At 46.4% G+C, this 21,368-nt stretch overlaps 1 protein-coding gene across 4 annotated transcripts in view; it reads left to right on the top strand.

The window, feature by feature from the left end:
- Positions 1 to 21,368, top strand: part of RNF220 (ring finger protein 220) — a 216,878-nt gene that overhangs the window by 179,976 nt on the left and 15,534 nt on the right. For all 4 annotated transcript variants that reach the window (XM_082054613.1, XM_082054611.1, XM_082054612.1 and 1 more), the window contains 4 exons: positions 7,335 to 7,431; positions 8,468 to 8,554; positions 10,298 to 10,353; positions 12,055 to 12,133. In XM_082054613.1, the coding sequence (XP_081910739.1) occupies positions 7,335 to 7,431; positions 8,468 to 8,554; positions 10,298 to 10,353; positions 12,055 to 12,133 (319 nt within the window). The remainder of the gene's footprint in view (positions 1 to 7,334; positions 7,432 to 8,467; positions 8,555 to 10,297; positions 10,354 to 12,054; positions 12,134 to 21,368) is intronic.

Here is a 21,368-nt window from a genome sequence, read left to right as displayed (position 1 = left end):
TTCTTTGCAGCCTAGAAAAGAATTAGTTTGTGGGGGGAAGAACATATGGGTTTGGCCCATGAAATGTAGCCCTTGGTTTTTCCAGTCCTTGGCTGCCTTTCTCCCACAAATACAATCTCTGTGTTCATCATTATTTAAAGCAAACTGCATCGAGCCCCGCTGCTGGCGGTGGCCGCCTGTACGCAGGGGTGTCACTCTCAGCTGTTCCCCAGCCTTGCTGCTTCATGCTCGGCTGCCTTAGAAAAGTCATCCTCCAAGCTCTGCTGTGCTGCTTTATTATTGGCAAAGTTGCGACATTCCTGTGATCCCTGTCAGTGGTGCTTATTGATCCAGTGATGTGAATCTGCTTAGTGATTCAAGATTACTTTAATTCTCCCTCTTCCTTTTTTTGTTTGTTTCCACCCTCTCCCCAGGGGAACAAAAGCTTTCAGATCCACCTTTCCCTGACTGTGGAAAACGAGCCGTAGCTGCAAAGACCGTGGCTGTTGCTGCTGCTTTTGTACTTCAGCTCTGGGTTTTGAAGAGCAGCCTTTGAGACAGACGTGAGACTGTTTTCCCTTTAGTGCACCACACCGGCGTGAGGTTCTGGGATGTGCAAACAGCCACACCACATCAGACCTTTGGTCCAAGCGTGGTTTATTTTCCCTTTGCAGCCACAATCTGCAGCTGATGTGTAACGGGGAGGCGTAAAAGAAGTCTCTGGAATACTCTTCGTTGCCACGAGGGGTGGGGAAGCATCTTCCCCGAGCCTTGCGGCAGCTGGCTCTTATCCTGTACAGCGGAGCTCGCCTGCCCTTTGTTCAGCACGCTGCTGTGAAATGATGTTAATGGTCGTAAAATTATATGACCCTTTCTTTAAAGGCAGCTGTTCCTCTGATCTGTTAGCAAAGATCGCAGTAAGCGTCCGAGACGCTGGTAAGCAGTCAGCTCTCTGGCAGCCCATTTGTGCCTCCATGGGAGCTAATAGGCAGCATCAGATGGACGCGTCTGCTGTTTCAGGTGTGCGCTGTAATGACACAGTTGGGTGTCAGTTTTCCAGGTAAATCACTGTTTTTCTTGAAATGGATCTGGCTCCAGAGAAATGAAACCCTCATCCTGCAAGCGGCTTTTCGTGGCCTCTGAACGTCATTTTTCCTGCAACAGGCTGGGAAAGTCACCAGAATAACTATTCTATATCCGTTTGTGCTAGGAAGAAATGGAGACAATCCCACTATCCAAAAATATGGCTCGGGAAGTGTTACGGATCTGCAGAAAGACCGCTGTTCAGGATGGCTTCATCTCTGCCTTCCTCCTGTTCTCAAGAATCTCTAATGGCTTTCTCTCTCTTTCCAACTGCCTTTTAAAATCAAATGGTATCTGTGCCATCTTGTCCCCTTAGTACTAGTTTGGGATACTTCAGCAGCTGATGAAATAAACCCAGTTTAGAGCCATTCTCAGGAAGTGTGTGTGAGGCCTGGCCGTGTGTCTGCATAAACTACTTTTATTGCCTTCATTGTTTTTACTCTCCAAGAAGCCAACGAGTGACATTTCGTTAAGAAAACAGAGTGAACGTGCCGGAAAGGGAGGTTGTGCAGAAGGGGGTTACTGCAAGGAGTGTAATTAGCAAAGGCTACAGTTTTGGAGATTTACAGGAGGCTTTTCTTCTTCTTTCCTGAATGCGTGTAGATTACCTGCAAGCAGAATGAATGCCTCTTCCCAGCCAAAACAGGCCCCAGTAGAGCTGCGTGCCCCAGAGATATATTTGGATTTAGATTTAGACCCACTTACCGAACTTGCACAAAATTCTGGATTTCTAGAGTATTTCTGATATAGATTTTACATACCCCCACCTTCCTTGGGGGTCAAGCAGCAGAAACACCAGTTATACAGATGAGTTTTATCCTCTGCATGAGCAGCATCTATTAGCTGCATTCATAATAAGTATGCTAATAATACTGACATATAATAAATACATATCAATATACAACACATAAAATGTAATTAACATATATCATAGTACTAACATCTTAGTTTTGTTCTTCAGTCTTACTTGGAGTGGTAATTAAATGTATATAGAACAGCTGTCCCCTAAAACTGAGTTATCTGCCTAGATAGTAGTTGAGGAGGAGAGGTGGGGCACAGCGGGTCTGTGTTTTCCTGCCTGTGCTGATGAAATTTGGCTGTGGTTGGTTGGGTCTGCCCTGGTTCGCTTGTCTGACCTGCCCGTTCCTGAGACTGGTGTCTGTGAGCAGGAGCCAGCTCTGCTGCAGCACCTGAACCAGCATATGTTGTGACTTTGACCATCTGCCACTGAGTGTGATGGAAAAAAGGAGGGACTTGGATGCGAGGCCCTTTTATCTGTTCTGTGAATCTGCTGATATATCATGTTAATGACTCTCGATCTTAGCTTGAGCCACTGTTCACTTGAGAGGTGTTGAGATGACCGGTCACCAGGGGATTGCACAAAGCAAGTGAGATTTAAGAAGCAGCACAGAGGTCAGAGAGGATGCTTAGGCATAGGGGTCAGCTTAGGCGAAACCCAGATTATAGAATGAGGGTGAAAAATGTTTCAGATTAAATTTGTCTCCTGTGTCAACAGGCACAAGGAAGAAAGTGGGAGGTGTTTTCCAGTCTCCTTCAAGCTCAGCTGATTCCTGCAGCCTGGCAGTGGCCAGGAGGCATGATTTTTTCCTGCTTTTCAGAGCTCTGCCTTGCTGTTTCAGAAACATTGCTGCTTCTGTAGAGTACCTAAATTTTTCAGAAACTAGCTTGAATTGGTGCTCAGGCAGGCTGCTCCGAGGCCAGCCCAAGGAAAGCTGTGTACAGAGTGCTGGAGGGTCGCGGGCGCTCTGGGTAAGTGATCTTGATAGGTACACTCTGATTGATGGGGGAGTTTGTCTCCCAAACTGTCACAGGGTTTATAGAGGTGCCACTCAATACCAGTGCTGGAATTGCTTGTCAGAGCACCTGGCTACAAGAGCAATGGGGATTGGAGACAGAGCTGTAACTTTGTTTTTTCTCTGCTTAATGGCCCCAGCATCTGACCTGCCTGCTCGCTCCTGTTTGTCTGGACCTTAAGGAGGCAGCTGGGATTAAGACTGTCAGAGAATTGTTCTGCTTTAGCGTCGGGAGGCTAATTGTATCGGGACTGGCAGCGTATGACAAGTAGTTGCCTCCTACAGTGAGAGCAAAAAATTCTTCAACGGTGAAAAGGAAAGATATAGAAGACTCTACATTTTGGTTTGTTGTTTTTTTGTCTGAAAGCAGCGTTTTCAAATTCACATGTGGTATTATGTTCTTCAGGCCTTAGGTGACTCTCCTTGTAAGACTCACAGCTGCTCCTGTGAATACCAGTCTCAGGATTGTGAATTCCTAGGTCAGAATCACAACTTAACACTCACTTGTCAGATTTCCCTTTGTTAACACGTTGGGATAAAGTTCTGGTCCTGAGCATTGACCTCTGGCTGGTGGCACTGGCGCAAGAGCTCCACTCCAGGCAGTGTTGCTGATGGCCGTGAATTACTACGCGACCTTCAGAAGCCAAACCGTGCTGGAGGAACCCTTCCCCATTCCCAGCGCCTGCTATTGCATTGCAGATCATCCAAGTGTAGTGTAGGTGGTCTTCTGGAAGCTCCCATTCTCCTCTAGCATGTCCAAATCAACATCATCACAAAGGTCATTCTATTCTGCTCAATGCCCTCTGCGCTCCATTTCATATTTTCCTTGCTCCTGGATGGCAGCGTACGCTGCTGGCAGGAGCTGGAAGTTGTGAGCCCTCTTCACACTTGGGCTGAGTTAGTGAGAAGCAGGTGTGATCCTATCAGGCCTTCCTTGCATTTAGTGGTCCTCTTAATCCATTTATAACAGCACTTGTCCAGAAATCTGGTTTGAATGAGCCTGAGATGAATGAATAATGTCAAGCAGTTCAGACGTCAAATATTTGAACAGCTGCGTGGGTGTTTTCACTGGCTTTGTGCACAGAAGCAACCTCAGGAAGTTAGAGAAGGAAGATCAGGTCGAAATTGTGGCACCAAACCACGGCCTGCGGAGCCAGCCTCAAAATCCAGCCCCAAAATCCAGCCCTGCTGCAGATGAAGGGGCGTTGGGATGCCGGTGCCTCCGCAGGTGATGCTGGGTCAAGCTTTGCGTCCTGTTCGTTTGTGTTCTCTTGCATGCAGTGGCAGTACGGTGGGATCTACAGACCTTTTCATTCACATCGGAAACATATTTTGTGGTTTTTATTTTTCTCTTTTTTTTTTTTTTTCTTTAAAGCAGCCTCTGAAGTCCTAAAACTGATAGCGCAGCTGATATTCAGCATCTTTCCTGGGTACACAGAGGTTACTTTAGCATACAGTTTCTGAATCCTTCTACTTTTTTACCATTTTGCAATGCATTGCACTTGGTCATTTTCCAAAAACAAACAAAAAAAACCCCACTGAAATCCATATTTGGTGAAAATCTGAGAGTTGGATCACCTTATTACAATGTCCTTTAGGCCCTGCCCTGGGAGTCCTTGTTTGATCAGAAAAGAACATTTGCCCTTCTCCTGCCCCTCATCTTAACCTATGAACTTCTCTGCTGTGCCCTCCCCTCTGACTGACATGCTGTATCAGATCATCCCAGTGTGTATCCATCATCCTAACACACAGTGTCCAAACACTTCCTCTGTACCCTCCCTGTGTAGGGGGATAGTACTCTGTTGGGAATGCACTGGTTCCTGTTATAGAGCTCGATTCAGCAAAACATCTGTGGAGTATTTTCCTTACAGACTTACAAGGGATTTTCTTAAGTACAAAGCTTTTGAGAGCAAGGACAGCAGGATTCTGAAGTCAAGGTGACTTAATATTTGTAAATTGTATCACAGTAAGCAGATCTTCTTTCCTTAAGCTCTAACCATAAACCTGGAAACAAAATTGATGGAAAGGTGCATGTTTGATGTGTGCTTGGCATCCCTGCAGAGAGAGGGACGCAGGGAGCAGTCCCACTTGCATTGACTCTTTCGGACACTTTCAGCCCCCCCCAGGCACTTGCTCCCAGTATTCATTGTCTGGCTAACATTCACATCACCTCTGGGACTGCCCAAGTCACAGTTCCAGCTTTGCATGATTTGTGTTTCCCACAGCTACAAGAAAAATGAAGACCTGTGTGTCCAAAGTTTATGGCCTTTGAGACGTGATGGGCTAAAGCAATGCCAGGTGCAGGGGATGGTGTTACTGCAGGTTAAATGCCAAACTTGTAAATTACCCACCCTGTTGCCCACTGTGACTTCTAAGGCAGATTTGAAAGACTATCCAGCTTCTTTGACAGGTCTCTCTTACTCGTCTAAATCTTCTCCCAAACGTTGTGATGAACTGAAGGTTTCAAGATTTACTAGGTGAGCCATTGCAGCAAGAGAAGGCAGCTCGTGACACGTGTACAGCAGTACGTGGGACACTTTTTAAGGGGTCTGCTGGAAGAGGGCCGCCCCGGTGACACCCCAGAGCTGACCCAAAAGCAAGGATGGCTCCTGCAGTACCTGCCACAGGCGGTGCGTGCTGCATTGTCGATGCTGGTTTTGTTACCTCTGCTGAAAATTAAGGCTGGCAATTACTTTGAAGTAAAAGGTAGTTTACGCTTGTAGGGAAAGGTTAGTCTTAAAATCGTTGTCATGCTACGGTTATCACTCGTTAAGGACCTTCTTTATATTCAGGGAAGAGAAATATCAAATCCATATAAACAAATTTTATTAGGGGCTTAACGAATCAGCGAGACCATCAGTTTCTAGAGAGCGACAGTAAAGAACCGTGTCTGCATGGTGTCCTTGGAAATGAGACCACCTTGCCCCGGTCTCTGCATGGATGCAGAGTGTTAGAAATACAGCTCACTCCTCTGGTCTGGGAAAGGGCAAGTTTGCTCCTGACAGCACAAGCTTGTGAGAGCCCGGTGGGATGAGCAGACTGAGGCATCTGCAGCACTAAAGAGCTACCCTCGCGCTTGGGAATGTCCTCATTCTTCAGACATTGCACCTCCTATTCACTGCTTCTACATTAATTTTAACTCATCCTCTGCGTGTAGAACTGCATTCACAGTGCGGAAATGTACCACTTTGGGGGCATTTGTGCAAAGTCAAGACTACCTCTACATGACTCGTTCAGTGTTTGCCAGTGGGATGCACTCCCTGGTGTGGCCACTTCGGTCACCAGCCACCTGATGTGCCAGGTCCGCTGGGCTGCAGCAGCAGGTACCCTCTGTGAGCCAGGTGTCCGTTCTGCTGTCTGGAGAGTGGGATGATGCCAAGTGAAAACACCTACTGGGGGCAGCCAGAGTGAGCTGATTTGTATCTATGTGGCCTATGGCTCCAAACAGCTTAGATCTGCTGCAGAATTGAATGCAAACGATCTTGCACCACCCTAAGATTCAAGAGATCTTTGCTTCATTTCCAGTCTTGTGGGAGAGAGCGTGTCCAGTGTTAGATCACGTAAAGAGTAAATATATGTCTTCCCTAGTTTCCAGTAATAAATCTTAGGCAGCAAATACCATGTTAAGGTTCATCTTTGCCTGCATGCAGATTTGGTTACGTTCAGCAGTAACACAGTCAACAAAATGCTGAAGAACCAAAATACATGTACGTATTATTAGAAAGTGGTTCAGTCTCGGCTATAACTGTTCACTGTCTCTTCCTGCTGGAACTGGGACTGGGCTTGTGCCTGATCCACCTTTGTTGGAAGCACATGACTCTTGTCGGCTTGTACTGGAGTTTGCTTAGAGAAGTAATGCTTGTCTATGGCTATTAGTCACTGTGGATCCTGATCTTTTCCTAGAAAGAGGTTTGCTTTTCTTGCACATTTTGTATTGTAAAAAGCTAAGCCATGACTAAATGCATTTAGGGAAAAAACAAAGGACATTTCTAATTGTATTTCAGCCTTTGCCTGCCCTGTGTGCCTGAAGTAAGGACTAATTCAGAATGTTCCTGGGGCCTTCCCTTGCCTGCTACTAACGTAGTTTAAGGGTGTTAACCACTTCTGTGAAAAATTAGTCCTCTCTATTTTGCCTCAGGTTTTTTTGCTGTCTTTGAGAGACGCTTGCAGTGCTTTCAAGTTTCAAATAACTGGTGTGGAGAGCAAAAGTTCAAGAATGTTTCATTTTTAGAGTTGAGGGGCATTTTAGAGCATAAAATCCAGCATCCATTTGTGTGAGTGTTTCCTGTGCAGTCTGCAGAAAATTGCCCTTGTGTAGTCTTTAGAGATGGTACCTTTTATGGGGCTGTTAAGAGTAAAGAACAGCCTGTAGACTGGTGCTGTCCCACCATCCTTAAGAAATCTCCAGCACTTTGTCTCCTATTCAGACACTTATCCGCATGTTTTATTTTCTTCCAGGTTCTGGGTTTATCATGTGCAGCGGCAAGGAGAATCCAGACAGTGACGCTGACCTGGATGTGGATGGGGACGACACACTTGAATACGGGAAACCACAGTATCGTTTTTGAAAGGCTGTGACTGAGAGGGAGCATTGGAGTTACATCTTCAGCTGGAGTTACATCTTCAGCTGGCTTTCTTATACCACTGTCCTGGGCAGTGGTGGATAGTCTGTGTCCAGCCCTACTGGAAATGGCACCATTTTGCCAGTTCCCATGTTACATGAATGAGGAGGGATTTTCAGTTGCTGCCTTTGAGATCCTTCTGTTGATGCAGCACTGCTTCAGACCCGGTGGGTGAAGTCTGTAGGAGACATTGCAGGAAAGCAAAGTTAGTGTTTATTTACTCTGTTTCCAAAGCAATCTCCTGTCTCCATCCAGGTTTCTTCCATATGGATGGCTTTTCCTGTTTCATGGGTAGGAATTGAGTTTATTTTCTGCAAGACACTCCTTTGTTTTCAGGCAGCAAACATTTCAAGCACTATCCACCTGCCGCTCTGAGAGACTGAATTTTTTTCCTTTCATTAGACGGTTAATGGGCAGAACTATCGTTAAGGGCAGTTGTTGAGAACATCTGGGTCTGGGAGCCAGGCTCTTTGGACACAGCTGTGGGCAGACTGCTGCCCCGCAGCAGCTGTGCAGCTGTCAGGGAGGAATTCCTGCCAGGCTATTAGGCAGACGTTGACTTGGATACAATGAGGGGGAATGTATAGCTATAGAATTAGATTTTATTGAAATCTGTACCAGCCTTTAAGACTGAAAGCCCAGCCGTTAGTTGGAAAAAGATCTCTGTACCTCAAACAGAAGCACCAGAGTTGTGCAGGTAAGGCTTGCAGAGCTTGAGGAGCTGGTTTTCCTCTTCTAAGAGGCTGTGGCATCATGTTGCTATCAGAAGACTTTTCTGTTTCTTTCCATCTAAAACAAAACTCAAGTCTAGGATTTAAAAGTGAGGCCCTCCATGGATACCAGCCCCTCTTTTGAGGTGTTTCCAGGTAGAATGAATTTGTTCTGTATCCCAGATAGTGTCCCAGCCATCTCAAAAGCCTTTCCACTGTCTGCAGCAAGGCTGTACGTTCCTTAACCCCGTGTGCTCAGGTACACAGAGGCAGACGTTATCCCTTGCACTGGGGAAGAGCCAGGTGAAGCCAAAGAGAGGGAGGCGCTCCGAGGTGCTGTTTTAAAGTAAGTACTGTGCCTTTCTAATTTGCTTTCATTATTTCTGGGGAATCTCAATTTGGGGAAGACACCTGTTCACTTCAGCACAAGGGTCACAATGAGAGAGACTTACAAAGAAGTGGAGTGTGATGGGTGGGTCTCCATTTCTACCCGTCCAGCCTCATAAAACCTCCCTGCGCGCTCTCCTTCCCCTCGCCACCCCACCACCCAGCCAGTGCCGTCCTTTCCCTGAACAGCGCTGGACAGAAGGTGAATTCTGGTGATGGGGAAACTGTGCTATACTAAGGCCTTATGCATCATCTTGCTTCATGATGAAACGTGGCCTCTTAATAGCAGTATAACATGATGCCATCCAAATCTTGCTCAGCACACTAGAATTCTGACACCTGCAATATGATTTCATTGCATGTCGTTACATGTTGTGGGGTACACAAACTAATCCTTCTGCCTTTGGCTCTGGGGCTGGCGCAGGTCAGGGCAGGATGCGTGCTCTGCCCACATGTATATGTGGAGAATGCAGGCAGACAGCGTTCAGGGCACTTGGGGAAGCATTTCAGGCAAATAAAATGAGTCTTAACAGGAAACTAGGATTGCTTTCTAAGCCCTCTGCCCTGCATAAAACAGGGCTTAAATTACCCCTCTATCTCTTTGACTGGGTGATCCTGTGAGGTCAAGGTTGAAATGATTGATAGAGCAGTGAAATGAAGTTTTCTTACTGCTTAGCCTGTCACAAACACTAGTTCAAAATTAGGTTCCACTCCATAGAAAAGTGGCATTTGCCACACTGGATCCAAACCGTTGGTCTGTTCAGTATTTTGCTAACCGTGCTAGTCCATAGGCAAGGCCTCAAAGATGCTGAAGCTCCTTCACAGCCAGGAGAGCAGTGCTGTAACAGGAAGATATCGGGATCTCCTTTATCAGTGGCTGTGGACACTTGGTGCTGCTTGGTGAGACAACTGAGGACCTGAGGCCAGGAGACCCAGTTCCTTCATGTGGCTGCACCTAACACACTGTTTTGCTTTTTGGGTGAGGTCCTTGCCTGCCTCCTGGACTAGTTTACCCATCTCTAAAACAGGAGAGGTGATGTTGCTTGTAAAAGCACTCTGAAATTCTGGCAAGTTGCTGTAGAAATGCAGTAGGGTAGCTGATGCTGTGAGCTTGCGTTACCTTTTCAGTGCAACTGTCTTAACACATAGAGCTAAAATGTTCTACAGTCAGGGGTGTGCAGCCTGCTCAGAAGGTTCCTTTCTCTCACAGTCTCTGTCACTGGCTTGCAAGTGAATGGACAAGGTTAGGGGCTGTCTGTATTTCAATGCTGCTGTTCTTCAAATGGGAAGATGGAAAAGATGGGGCTTAGGAAGGTGTAAAGTTACTCTTAAAAGCAGAAGCTGTTGCAACAGAGAGGATTTCTGTTCACCAGCAAGGTTTCAGTCTTTGAAATAGTGTATTCCAAAATGAGCCTTAGGTCACAGGTGCTGTTTGAATCCCAGACCTTCACTCGGTATCGCAGCCGCCATGTGATCCAGCAGAGCTCAGAGCTAGAAGAGCAGGTTGGCAGAACACTGGTGCAGATATGGACTGGCTCAAAACCACCTCCTGCAGCAGGCCAGCTGCTCACATTTGGTGCCTAGACTGATGTATAGAATTATTGAGAAGAGGCGGTGGGTGGATTGGTGGGAGGAAGAGCTTCTGCTGAGCAGCAAAACTTTCCACATTCAACCTTTAGCATTCTGCTTTTTTCTCTTCTAGTGGTGGCACACCCAGCACTCGAATAACACCGGAGTTTTCCAAATGGGCAAGCGATGGTGAGTGTCAAACATGTGCATTATTAGTTTGTTTGTGACAGGAGGGCAGATAGATATTCCATATTTTCTAATTACCAGTAGTGAGGCAAATGATTGTTACAAGTGCTCTTGCACAGTACCAGCAGATACACATGCACATAGTATCGCACTGTCTTTTGAAACTTTACAGCACAGTTCACTGTAGTCAGTGGTATCTGGGGGAGTTTCCAAAAATGCAACCTTAACTGGTATGGTGAGAAGAGAGAGGGGTTGGATTGACTTGCTGTCATGCCACTAAAAGACAAAGTGCTGTATCACAGAGGGAGCTATCAGAGCTTGACTATGCAATGGTGGGTTTCACCTGCTGGTGGTTTAAACTACGTAGGCACCTCTTGCCTTTGGGTTTTGTTTTCCCCCCAGCTGATATAATTTTCCCCTCTTTAAAAGGGTGTGCTAGAGACTTTTACCATGGTCTGCTGGGTAGGTCTTATCCTTGTTGGCCTCTGTATGGCAAGAAAATCCTGCAGCTCTGAAACCTGCACCTTTTGAATGGGAACTCTAGGATCTGTCCTACTTCATGACCTGCAGCTGAGACTCTAGAGCAAACAAGTGAATGTGAAATCACACCTTTTCATGCATTATTTGAAAGCTCATAGCAATAATGGGGGTGGGGGACTGTTAAACCCATTCGACTGCTGTTGTTTTTATTTAATGCCAGCAGCACTGGAAGTGTAAGCAACAACCTAGTGGAAATATGAGAATAATAGAACCTGACGCTTTCCAGCTGTACATGCCAAATCCGTTTCCATAGCTGGGCAGTGCTGCCGCAGCTCCCTTAGGAAGGGAACTGAAGCTCAGCGACCTGAAGAGATGTGTCCCAATGATTTTGTTCCCTGTTCTGTTACTGTAATGCTTTGGGCATTTGAAAGCACCTACAAGACATTACTGCCTGCCAGTGGGAGGGGGGGTGGGCAGAACCAGTTTTGCCAAGGGCATGATGATTAAATGGAGAACATAGGATATCTATCGCATGCGTTTTCTTCTGTGGGATAGGCAATCACATTTATTTCCTGTGGCGTCAGAGCACTTGCTTGTAGGTGTGTTCAGGTTCAGTACCTACAGCCACAGAGGGGACAAGGAAGCAGCCCTGGTGGCACTTGCTGTGAGCTGTTTTATTCATACCTGAGCCTTGATGCTGAACCTACAGCCCAGGAGGGGCCCTAGGACAGTTCATCTGGCTCATCTCTGACTGGTACCTCACATCCCCTCCAGTGCCTGGAGGAGCCATGGGAGAGCTATGAGCAGACGGTTCTGTCGTACCTAGTTACTGCCTTATATTTTTCTCCCTGTGTCTGAGGGTCTCAGAAAAAGGGAGAAACTGAGCCCAGGGTCTGGGCTCAGTGGGTTTGCTCCAGATCCACCTTTCTAGAGGTACACTATGGCAAGGCAGCTGCATCAAACCTTTCTGAATTAAACAACGGGAACATCTGCAAAGGTCAGTCAGTATCTTTAGCCCCAAATAATAGAAGCGTGCTGTACAGAGAGAGGGCCTCCCTGCCAGACAGGGACATGTATTAATAGCATTGATCCCTTTTCTCTCTTTCCGAGAAATGACATGAAAATGACTCATCAGGGTCCTCTGCTTCACTAACTGTAACTCGCTCAGACGATTTCATTGCAGCGATCAAATGTTCTCTTACTAATTCGTTCTTCCCTCAACAGAAATGCCCTCAACAAGTAACGGTGAAAGCAGTAAACAGGAGACCATGCAGAAGACCTGCAAGAACAGTGACATTGAAAAGTGAGTGTTAAGTGGATAGCTTTTGTTTTTCTTGTTTTTGGAACCGTAGTGTCCCGTCTGGTCTTCCCAGGAGCAGTGTTAGTCTTAGGGTAGGCATATTTGAAGCTTTTACCACTAAGAAAGGGAGCTGTGCTGCAACGTGAAGCCTGGGCTTGGACCTAATGATGTCCTGACTTGCTGTGTCCACAGAGGGCCTGTGCGGAGTTCTCCTGCAGGTATCTGTATGGGCAGGTACTCAGTGACAAGGAACTAAGAGCATCTTCCAAGTGGCCTCTCCACTCCAAATTACCTTATTTTAAAATATATAAATAGATATATCTATACTTTCCACCGTATTCTAGGTTTTAAACAGATGGAATTTACATTTTGGGAATTAGGTCCATTGATAGTTGGGGATGGAGAAAAAAATCTGGTGGTAGCGTTAAGCTGACTTTACGGAAAGTTTTTTTTAGTGTAGTTTGTTCTCTTCCTGCCCCTGGTCCTGACCTGAGAGGTGGTGTCCCAGGTACATTTTCGGTCTCCTGACAGATTGGACTGACTGGCAAAGCATATGTTTGCAGTCAGGGTTAACTGAGGAAACTCGTGACTGCAGAGGAAACTTTAACACCGATTTGCAGTCTTAGTACTTTCCTTTTTACAAGGCTTTTTATTGGCCTGTCCCAAGCGTGGGCTGTCTGCTGTTCAGTGCTTCTCGGTGAGCAGAATTTGGCCAAGGACCACTGAGTTTGGGAGCTCGCATGGCAGTGCAGGAGCAGCTTTGTCCTTAGAGTGAGCCAGCTGTTACATGCTGTCTTGGTAGCAAGGACTCATCCCTTCTGCCCTAATCTGTCAGCCTGCGTCTCAGCCACTGCTTGGTTTCCCTTTGGGCCTCCTGCCTGTCAGCCAAGCAGCCCTCGCCCTCCCAGATCCACTCCTATTGAAAATCTTTAAACTGCAGGAGCTGAAAGGATTTGACATTTTCCAGAACACTTGAGCTCAAGTGATAAAATTGACATAGCTTTTAATAATCTGATCAAAGAGGCTTTAGGTGGCACCTTTTGAAGGATCCCAGAATCCTTTCCAAACAACGCTCGTGCTAACGCCGCTATGAAGTGGGGGCAGCATGCATGTATGTGTGTGTGTGCATGTGCATGTATATGCACACACACCTTGCTCTGCTGCACTTAAACTTATGTTCTACAAAAGGCGTGAAAAGTCAGCAAAACCTGATAGAAATTATGGGAAAAGCCTTAAGCGTCTTGCTGAGTCTTTCCAATAATGCTGATTTTTTGAAAGTAGCAGGGAGAGTTTTTTATTTCAGGTGCTTTATTTCACCAAGGTTCAGAAAGCAAGATGGTTTCAAGTGGAGAATTCCTTGCTGCTTTTTTTTTTTTCATCTCCTTTCGTTTGAGATTTGTGCGTGATAAATAGTTTCTGTCCTGCCATTTAAGGAGTCTGAATGCTCTGTGTGCTTGTCTGTGTAGAGGGATTCTGTTAAATTAATTGATAACAGGGATCAGAGCTAGAAGCCTACAGGAAAGGAGGGGGAAGGGTTTCACACTGTCTGGCTGCTTCCCACTCCACCGCTGAGCCATGATATATGGCGACCCAGCCCAACAGGCTAAATTGATTCATCTCTAGTTCCTGTTTCTTAATCTGGAGCTAAATTGGTTTCATTTTTCTTGGTTTGGGCGGCGCTTATAGGAAGTTTTTGGCAGCATCACTTTACTCCATTGTTTGTAACTTTAATTTTTACCTTTAAATCTGAGCGCTATTGATTGACATGTTAAACCCTGTGTAGCATCTGATTAGCATTTTTTAAAGTGTCCAGAAGCACATGGCTTACCACCTGTGTCAGCCGCGCTCTCCGTTTAGAGCAGCAGCTAATAGAGTTAGCAGTGATCCGCGTATTGATCCTTCTCTCCTAAGAATGACGTTCCTTCACTCTCCCCTTGTCCAAAAGTAAGCCTAGGCAAGGAGAGCGGTGTGGTTTTGTTTGTTTTTTAATCCGTTAATACAGTACAGCAAGCGGTCCTCTTTTTGGCACACAGCTGAAGGTGTTTGCTTGAGCGGGTTAATTTAATCTAACGTAGGGTTTTGTGGAAGAGTCTCTTGCATGTAGAATGACTGAGTGGGGTTTGGGGTGAGTCTGTGTTTGTCGCCAGCTCCTTATGCTGTGTTGGAACTTCAGATGGGAGCCACAGGTAATGAGAGACATGGTGCTGGTCCCACCTCTCCTTCCCAGCACTGCGGGTGTCTCAGCCCTGCTGAGCTTGTCTAATCTCACCAACATGAGGTGTCTGGGTGACACCCTGGGGTGCTGGGGGCTCATGAGGAGAGGTAAAGGAGCGTTGCACTGGCTGAGCTGCTGGAGACCCCAGCAACCACGAAAACAGCTCAACCAGTGGATGCTGCTTTACCTTGACTCCAGGTGCAGCTTTGCTTGGAGAGAGCAGCCGGTCCGTGGTTGCCCAGGCATCTTCCCCAACTCCTCTGTCAACGTGGTGCTCTCAGCCAAAGCACCGTCACACACAGAAAATGTCAGAAAGCGTCTTCTCCGCAAAAAGTCTTCCTCCCCGCTCCCTCCCAAGATGCTGCCTGCGAGGGTCTGGTGCCATTTTGAAACTGAGGTTCCCCGGGGTTAAAAGCCAGCATCTTAATTCAGAGTGCCAATGTTCAATTTTGCTTTCTGCCACCAGACTAGATTGCAGGCCAGCGAGAGAGTCTGGGTTAGTGGCCCACTGGGTCACCTCCCATTTGTTTTCCTCAATTTTGTGTTGTCATAAATTCATTCCAGCCCGTTGTGGTTGATCAGTTTATCTCCGCCGGGGCAGGGAGCGCTGCGAGCATGATATATGGCACAGAGCATTGTAGCCAGCCTCTCCATGAATCACTCCAGCTGTTTGGTGTCAGCCCCAAAGCAAACAGGACCCGGCCGCTGAGCGTTGACTACGATGAGCTCAGTATGGGAAGAGACATGACGTATGAATGTTTATTTAATAATTCTCTAATATTTCCAGCGGAGTGTGGCTGTGCCTTTTGGGGGGGCGAAAGGCGGGGGGAGGTTGAAGAGGGAAACTCTAATCTGTTGGGGTGGGTCATAAATCAGGCAGACAACATCATTAATCAGGGATGGGACAGAAGTGGAAGGAGGTGGGACCGGAGCTGCCATCCTCGGTGGGAAGGGGGCTGTGCTCTTTTTTTTCGTAAAACAAATCTTGTTTCTGATTCCGCTTGGCCCCTGCCGCGCTGCCCGCATAATAGCAAACCCGGACAAGTGAGTATGCTACCTCTGCTATAAACCTTGCGATACAAGCCTGCCAAGCATTAAATCCCTTTATAATTATCTTCTTTATATAACACTTCATGCTCATCATGCTTCATTGGATGAGATGCTTGTTGGGTTAAAAAGAGGGTTTTAGAGACAAAAACCAATTGTATTTGTCTTATTTTTCTCCTCTTTCCTCCCCTTCCCTCCCACCTCACCTCTTTCCAATCCAGTTGTTCCGAAAGCATCGGCTCCAGAGGGGCTCTGGCGCGGCAGCACAGGAGGGAGCATCAGTTAAAATGAAATAAAGCTTAGGTTGGGGTCCTTGTGCAGAGTCAAGTGTATGAGAGCGGCCGGGGAGGTCTCGGTCTGTCGCAGGGACCCTCCTCCCGGGCAGACAGGTCGAGACAGGAGCAGAGCGAGTGTGAAGCCAGAGGATTAGCAGAGGCCTGAAAGGGAAGGAGCCACACTTAAGCTGGTGTGTCGGAGGGAAGCAGAAGCTGTTGTGAATTCACACCAGAGGATAAGCGCTCCCCAGCCCTTCTCCAGAGCGTCACATCATTAACAGGCTTTGGTGGGAGACGCGAATGTCGTATCGCAAAGACAGAATTAAAAAATTATCTTGAGTCATAAATGAACTAACCCTTTGTGCTCTGCCAAGGGAGTATGATGTGGCTGGTGGGTCCGGTCCTAGATCAGCCCGTGGAAACTTGAGAAGGAAGCTGAACTGAAGTGTGGGAATGTCAAAGCCAGGCTGAGAAAGCGCTGCTGGGCTGAGTGCTGCTTGTGTCCAGATCTCTTGTCTTTATTAGGTTTTAGTCCTTCCTTTCAGTAATTCAGTAGTATGTAATATGTGCTTGTTATGTATGTCGTAGTTCGGTGTTGGAAGGGTACATGGGTAGAGGCTCCATTTCTTTACGACGTGAGACTTTGGCATCGCTTGATCCTCTGCGTTGTGGCGGCGCAGAGCAGCCTGCTGGCCTGCGGTTCTTTATTCTGCTCCCTCTTGCAACTGTACTGTAGAAATCGCGCATGCCAGCGATGGTCTCAGACGTTATTATCACCAGCTGAAATTCAGCTGAAATTCAGTGCCAGCTGAAATCGCATCAGCGTCGCGGTTCATCCCAGGCTGGCAGTTAACGCAGCTCGGCGAGGCGGGCGGGCTGTACGGGCTCCGACCCGCGGGAGGTGGAATCCCTGCAGCTGTGTCCAGAGGTTTGGTCTAATTCTCATGCCTTGGGGCAGTTTTCTATGGATATATATTTGACATCTTCATATGGGAAGGAACTCTTTTGTCTGTTGAACCTGTGATGTTTTAGAGCTTACATGGCTGCCAGTTTCAGGGGCAGTAGCATCCCTGTCCCGTAACTGGTGAAAACCTCAGGAAGGACTTTTATTCCTGTGTTAGGGGCACAGTTTAGGCATCTTACCCTTTGTGTCTCTTCTCCTGCCCCTTCTTTTCTTTCCTTTTTTTTTTTCTTTCCTTTTTTTTTCCTTAGTTTCAGAAATGCTGTTAACTTTAATTTGTAGAGTTGCTTCCTGGGAGTGAAAAATCGATGGGGGGCTATCGCAGTGTGAAATTCGACTGTCACTATTGAGCTATAGAGTTAGCAAGATGTCTTAGAAGGTAAAAAATAAATCGTGGCCCAGCAAGTGCTCAGCTGTGCTATTTCAAAGGGGATATGAGGCTGATGGTCCGTTAGAGGGTACTTCAGTTAGATGGATGATGATTCCCTGTGAAATATTGGAGTTATTCCATAGGTAAAAGAAACTTTAGCTTGTAAAACACCAATAGCTGCCTTCTAGCAGACGAATTCTGCCCTTAGATTTGTGAGCGGCTTGTCAGAGCGAGGGCTCGTCCCTGAAATTAGCCTGTTGTGTTTAACAATGTCTCTGGTGGAGCATTGTAGATCCTGCTGTGTTCCTTCTGCAAGTACTTTGAGGATGCGACTGTTTATTCACATCCTTACCCATGCTGTAAGAATTAAGAGGCAGGGACTGATTTATATATTTTTTTTTAATATTAAATGTTTGTTACGGTGCCCAGATACTCTAAAGAGAAAAGTAACAATTATTTTTACGTAGGCTGCGTTCCCTGCTTGGGTGGAAATGTGCCTTTGAAGAGCAGAAGAGGGCTCATGTTGTGCCCCATGGGCTGCTGTCGTGTGTCGGTGTCCCACGCTGCTGGGAAGGGGCTGCTGCTTCCTTTGGTGCTTTTTGACATCTGTGGCAGGACTCACCAAGTGTTTGTGCTGTGCCAGCTGCTCTGTGACAACAGGATTACTGTAATTACAGCTCTTGGTAGTTTATGCATTTCTTAGGCTGTAGTTAGTAAGTATAAATATGAAGTATTATCAAAAAGAAGACCCAGTTTGTACTACTTCTCATTAACTCGTGCCTGAGACAACTATAGAGTCTGTAATTATTTCTCTTACACTTGCATGCGCAGTTGCAATACCGCTGAGGGGAGCTTCCTGCTGCAAGGAGGAGTTTTAAGCCGCGTCTATTTGGAGCTTGGTAGAGATTTCCCAAAGAACTTAATGACAGAAGGATTTGTTGTGCTCTCATATCTCCTCTGCCTCTGTGACACAGAACCCAGTGCTGCCTTTACAGCAGTGGTGCAATAGCAAGTAATGTAGTTAATGTGGCTTAATATCCATGTTGATTTTTTGCCCTCACTTCAGCAACAATGCTGGTCCTAACCTTACTTGCTCTCCACCACTGCAAGCCCTTCATCCCATTTCTCCATTAACTTCTCCTTTCCTCCTTTTTGATGGTTCCCATCCTCAAAAAGCTGCTGTTCCCCACTCAGTTGCATAAGCGTTCCCGCTTTTCCCTCGGATAGCCGGCTCATGACCTCGGCATTGCTGGTTTCCTCTTCCAGCTCTGGGGCCACAGTTGGTTATGTGATACAAATGTGCCGTGGCCTCCTTTAACAGCCTCGTGTTTCTTTTTGAAGGCATGATTACCTTAAATGATGCTAATTCTGATCCTTTCTTTCCCCGTAAAGGAAACAGCGACTCTGTAAAAGTTCTAGGGCGCAGCAGCAGTTGTAGGAAGCTGCCTGGAGGATGTGTTATCCTGCTGCCCTTGGGTGCCTCCAATCAGCAGTCATGAATGGAAGATCTGGAAAGCAGATCACCTCCATGGTAAAGCCCTTAAAAGGCTGCAGATGAATCCAAATGCTGCTGTAGTAACATAGATATTTCCTGTTTATTTCGGCCGTTTGGATGCGGGCCATGGGAGTAGAAGGCATTTCATTGTGCACAGAGGCTGGCCGCAAGACTCGGCTGCGTGTCCAATCTTCTGAACACCTTTCAACCCTAGGAATTTGCTATTCCTTTTTCACTTCAGGGATATTTTATAATTTTGTGCCCTGCTCATCCAACCAAAGCCACCAATAATCCCAGACCACCTTCAGGCCACAGTTAAGATGACGCGTTACAGCTGCCGTAAGTCTTCCAGTAGAAAAATATACCTGCCCAGCTATACGTGGAGCTTGGTCATAATCCAAACGTGTTTACTCGTGGATGGAGGCACGTTTTGGTAGGTTGGAACCTCTGAGCCGTGTGCCTCAGCAGAGAGAGGAGCTGCATTTTCCATTTACACTGCCTGCCTTTTGTGACCCCGGCTTGTATTAAGGTAGAGACCATGATGCACCTTCACAGATCTGTTAGGAATACAATTGGGCTCACCACACATTTGAAAAGTGGCCTGGGATATTAACACATTATATGTGCAGTTATTTCTATTTAGGAACTTTGCTTAGAGAATAATTTTCTAACTCAGTGCTGCCTCAACAAATCCTTGATGCAGCAAAACACTCTTCCGTAGCGTGGCTTTTTACTTTATCGCCAAAGCTGCTCCTCCAGTAAAGCAGTGGGATTGCATTTATATTCTCTTTGGTACAGGGGACATAGTCTCTAAATCTAAATCAGAATGACCCACACATTCTTTCTCCCAGCTTTCATGTCGAACCATAATTGCTCAAATGGCACATTTAGAATTTTGGCGCAAGCTCAGACATTCACTCGCCGCCTTTTTAAATCAGTCCCAGTGGCAAGCGGATGCTGCGTCGCCCTACAAATGCATCTAAACACGCTGACTCCGAGGCTCCTTCCATTCTGAACGATCAGCGGTGCCATCTGTCTCTGTTTTGATTGGGGCTGGGCACATGTGTCCCAGCGAAACCTGGGCCAAAAAAAAGAGAGAGAGAAAGAGCCAGTGCCTGAATTTACTTCCCGCTTCTGTAAAGACATTGTTGGGTTCTGTGTTATAGAGGCGGAGGAGATATGAAAGCATAATGAATTCTTCTGTCATTAAATTCTTCGGGGAATCTCTACCCAAGTCCCTACTAAATGCGGCTTAAAATGCTTTCTTGCAGCGGTAAGCTCCCCTCAGTGGTATTGCAACGGTGCATGCAAGTGTAAGAGAAATAATTCCTCTGTGGGCAAAAAAAAAGAGAGACAACATTTTTGGTTTGCATCAAGATTAAATTAGTCAGCAGCAAACTCTGAATTTGGCAAGCAGATGCTGGTATTAACAAGTTGTGCAAGCAAGTATAAAATAGAGGCGCTCATGACTGAGAGAGCCTCGGCGTCGGGTGTGTGTGCCCTTGCATGCACCCCGCTCCAAATTCACAACTTAGAACACGGAAATTAGAATGAGGAACATTGCATTATTCATAACTTGGCAACCAGAAGCCAGGGCACTTTGCCAAAATAAACTATTCTCTATAATTACAGGTGAAGCAACATTCTTTAATATCTTACAATACAAAAACATACATTAATCAAGGAAAGAGGGCTTTTTTTTTTTTTTCCTAGAGGACAATAAATTAGCATCCTTGCCAATTTCCTCAATACATGTGACAATGTTTTACAGGATTATAAGTCAGCCTGTCTAAAGGAGGTTAGTCTAAAAACAAATAAACCCAATAAATGAGATTTTTAGCTAAATAAAGGGGAAGCCAGCTCCTAAAACACTGACGTCTGGCCAGAAGATCTGCTTTTAGCACTGGTGTTCTCACAGACCGAGGGTCTAAGCTTCACTTGGTGCGTTTTGACACGGCTTTGCTGGGCAGTTTCTGCTGCTGGTTGAAATCTTACTTATCAGTTTAAGCGTTTTGCTTGTTAGTAGCAAGCTTTTTTTCAGCTTTATGTTATATTCTTGCACTCCAGTGAGCACAAAAGGCCTTTGTACCTGTATATATCCCGCTAACTTCAGTGCTGCTCATCTGCCAAAGTATTTTGGGTTTGAGTTTCACTTGCATCACTTGCCAAAGTGATGCTTGGCTAAATTGAATGAGGAGGCAGATTCTTTCACCAGGTTGAAAACAAAAGCAGTTCTTGTCCCAGAAGACTTAGGGTTGGTTTTAGTGTTTGAAACTCGGATAGCAAGGGAGTTGTGTTGGAGACAACGAGAGCCGAGACAGCCCCGTCGTGTCGTGCCGTTCCGCAGCGCTGCCGGCGTCGCAGCAGCTACACACAGCGCGTTACGGGCTAATAAAACACGATCTCTGCTCTGAAAATGTTGCCCTCTCACCCAAATGTAAATTGGCTATGAGAGATGGCTTGCAATTAAATGATTGTGCGCTGATTTTGGGATCACTTTCTCAAGTCTTAAAGATTTGCGTCCCACAAAGCAAGGACCGCAGGAGGCTTTCTCTTCAGCGTGGTAGTGGTTATGATGATTGTCGTTTGCGGCCATGGTTGGGTATAGCCAGGAGCAATTTCTCTGCTCCTGGAATCTTACTTTAGCTTGGCTCTGCCTTCAAAACATCGACCAGTCTGTTTCTAATATTTATGATATGTAAGCTGCTGGTGACCTGACCTCTGCCCCGCTGCAGGGAAATGGCACGTATGTTCTGCTGGGATCGGGTTCTCCGCCTCGGACAAGGGAACGTAAAAGCTTTGTTTAAAAATAAAGACATCACTCTTGGGTTTGTCAGTGGTACTGTACGTTTTCCCCTTTGCCACTCGGTGTTTA

This window comes from Streptopelia decaocto (assembly GCF_964273445.1).
Source record: "Streptopelia decaocto genome assembly, chromosome: 5".
In the NCBI taxonomy this organism is placed as follows: Eukaryota; Metazoa; Chordata; class Aves; order Columbiformes; family Columbidae; genus Streptopelia; species Streptopelia decaocto.
The sequence above is the reverse complement of the archived record's forward strand: the minus strand, read 5'-3'. Positions and strand labels throughout refer to the sequence as shown.